We start from the raw sequence: 1,989 nt of genomic DNA, 5'->3' as shown, positions 1-1,989 counted from the left end.
GTATTCGGAATCCAACCATAATATAAAACTTTATAAAAACAAGATTTGAGTCCTTGATAAACATTTTTCATTAATACGTCTGCTGTAGGCGACAGAGAGACCCATCTACCGGAAGAATCAGTACTACCTGCAACGTGCGCGTTCCGCTCTGTATGGGCGCACAGTGTTACCATAGAGTAAATGCCGGTTTACACCGAGGCAACCGCGGCGCGATCGCATGCTGCAAGTTGCTCACTTGCAGGTACTGTTACTGCCTCGTATCTTTAGCCGCGGTAGAGGGGTCATACCATTTCTTGCGGAGCGGGGCGGGGAGCAGTCTTGTCAGACTACGTCAGCGTGGGTACTACCAGTTTGGAATGTGATCAGGTGTATAGTACGTTGTGTTGCTTGTTAGTTGGTACCAGTCATAGCGATTGTATTACGTACGTGGTGTTTGTGACACTATCATGGCACACCGACAATGGCACGGAACAATTCATAGTGAGGCCAGGGAAGTAATAGCTAATATTGTAGAGATATGCGGCGAGGAAAAGCTGAGTAAACATTTGTTATTTCCGCTCCCGAAAGCTACGGAACGTGCTGCTGTATATGCAGGGGTATCTTACACCACAGTAAAAAACATAAGAAAAGAGGACAAGAAACGAAAGGAAAACGACGCAAACAGACGGCTGCTGTCACCAGGGAAGAAGAGAAGACGCATTTCTCGCAGTGTTGTGAGTGTAGACGACTTCGATATATGCGTTATTAGAAATGAAATTCACAATTTGTATATACAGGAGAAACGAGTGCCCACCATCCCCAAGCTTTTGCCAATAATTAAAAGCAAAATAAATTTTCCTTGGGGAGAAACGTCTTTGCGCAGAATTATTAAAAGCATGGGGTTTTGATGGCGGCGATGTCAGTCAAAGCGCAAAATTTTGATTGAAAGACAGGACATTGTGAATTGGCGAAGTAAATACTTGGTTAAAATAAAGCAGTATCGTGAGGAAGGACGATCAATCGTGTACATCGATGAGACGTGGGTAGACAGCAACCTGACGTTTTGAAAGTGCTGGCAGAGTAATGACGTCATGGGAGTCCAGGAAAATGTTAACTCCGCCAACAGACTCATAATACTACATGCAGGGACCTCGAACGATTTCATTCCAGAGGCCAAACTTGTCTACAAGGCTGGCGGTGCAACAGGTGATTACCACGGTCAGATGAACGGTCATAACTTTCAGAAATGGCTGACGGAAAAATTAGTTCCTCATGTTCCTCCACAGTCCGTCATGGTTCTAGACAGTGCCCCATACCACTGTGTCCAAATAGACAAGCCACCAACACCTTACTCACTAAAGAAGGATATGATATCGTGGCTACGTCACAAGGGTGATGAGAGTATGTGGAAGAATGACCTCTACAATCAAATACTTTCCCTAAAACCGAAAGAGAAAGCGTTCAAGATCGATTCCATTCTGTCCGGACATGGGCATTCTGTGATCCGTTTGCCGCCGTATATGTCTGATCTCAATCCGATCGAGCTCGCATGGGCGAAAATAAAACTNCAAAATTACTGGAAGTAACAAATGAAGCCATACAAGACGTTATGGCAGATGACTGGGCTGGTTTCTGTCACCACATGGAATCGCAAGAAAAACTGTACTGGGAAAAAGATGGCATTATGCCGGATGTGATAGAAGAAATAATCATCAATCTGCAGGGCGATGCTGATGGTGAGGATGACACAGACAGTGCTTGTAGTGATTCATCGTCTGCCGATTCAGACTGAGTGCATCGAGCCAGTACATTGTGGATTTGACGTGCATTGTCGAGGATTGTAAGGTATTGTTCTGTAGTGTTTGTATTATAATAGTGTACATTGTACTGCCTACTGTACAGTTACTGTGTTTCTTATTATGTCATGCATTGTACATATTGCAATTGTGATATGGTGTCATGCTGGCCGGAAGTGGAATAAGCAAGTGCTTTCGCTCCGCCGCACTGTAT

General features: G+C 44.5%; 1 protein-coding gene across 1 annotated transcript; it reads left to right on the top strand.

The window, feature by feature from the left end:
• Nucleotides 1–1,070: 1,070 nt before the first annotated feature.
• On the top strand, nt 1,071–1,565 carry LOC111873546. The gene has a single exon (XM_023868341.1). The coding sequence runs from the start codon at nt 1,071–1,073 to the stop codon at nt 1,563–1,565; it is 495 nt and encodes a 164-aa protein (XP_023724109.1).
• The last annotated feature ends 424 nt before the right edge of the window (nt 1,566–1,989 follow it).

Source organism: Cryptotermes secundus, unplaced genomic scaffold, assembly GCF_002891405.2.
Source record: "Cryptotermes secundus unplaced genomic scaffold, Csec_1.0 scaffold2320, whole genome shotgun sequence".
In the NCBI taxonomy this organism is placed as follows: Eukaryota; Metazoa; Arthropoda; class Insecta; order Blattodea; family Kalotermitidae; genus Cryptotermes; species Cryptotermes secundus.
Note: the sequence above shows the minus strand (reverse complement) of the source record. Positions and strands in the feature narration are given on the sequence as shown.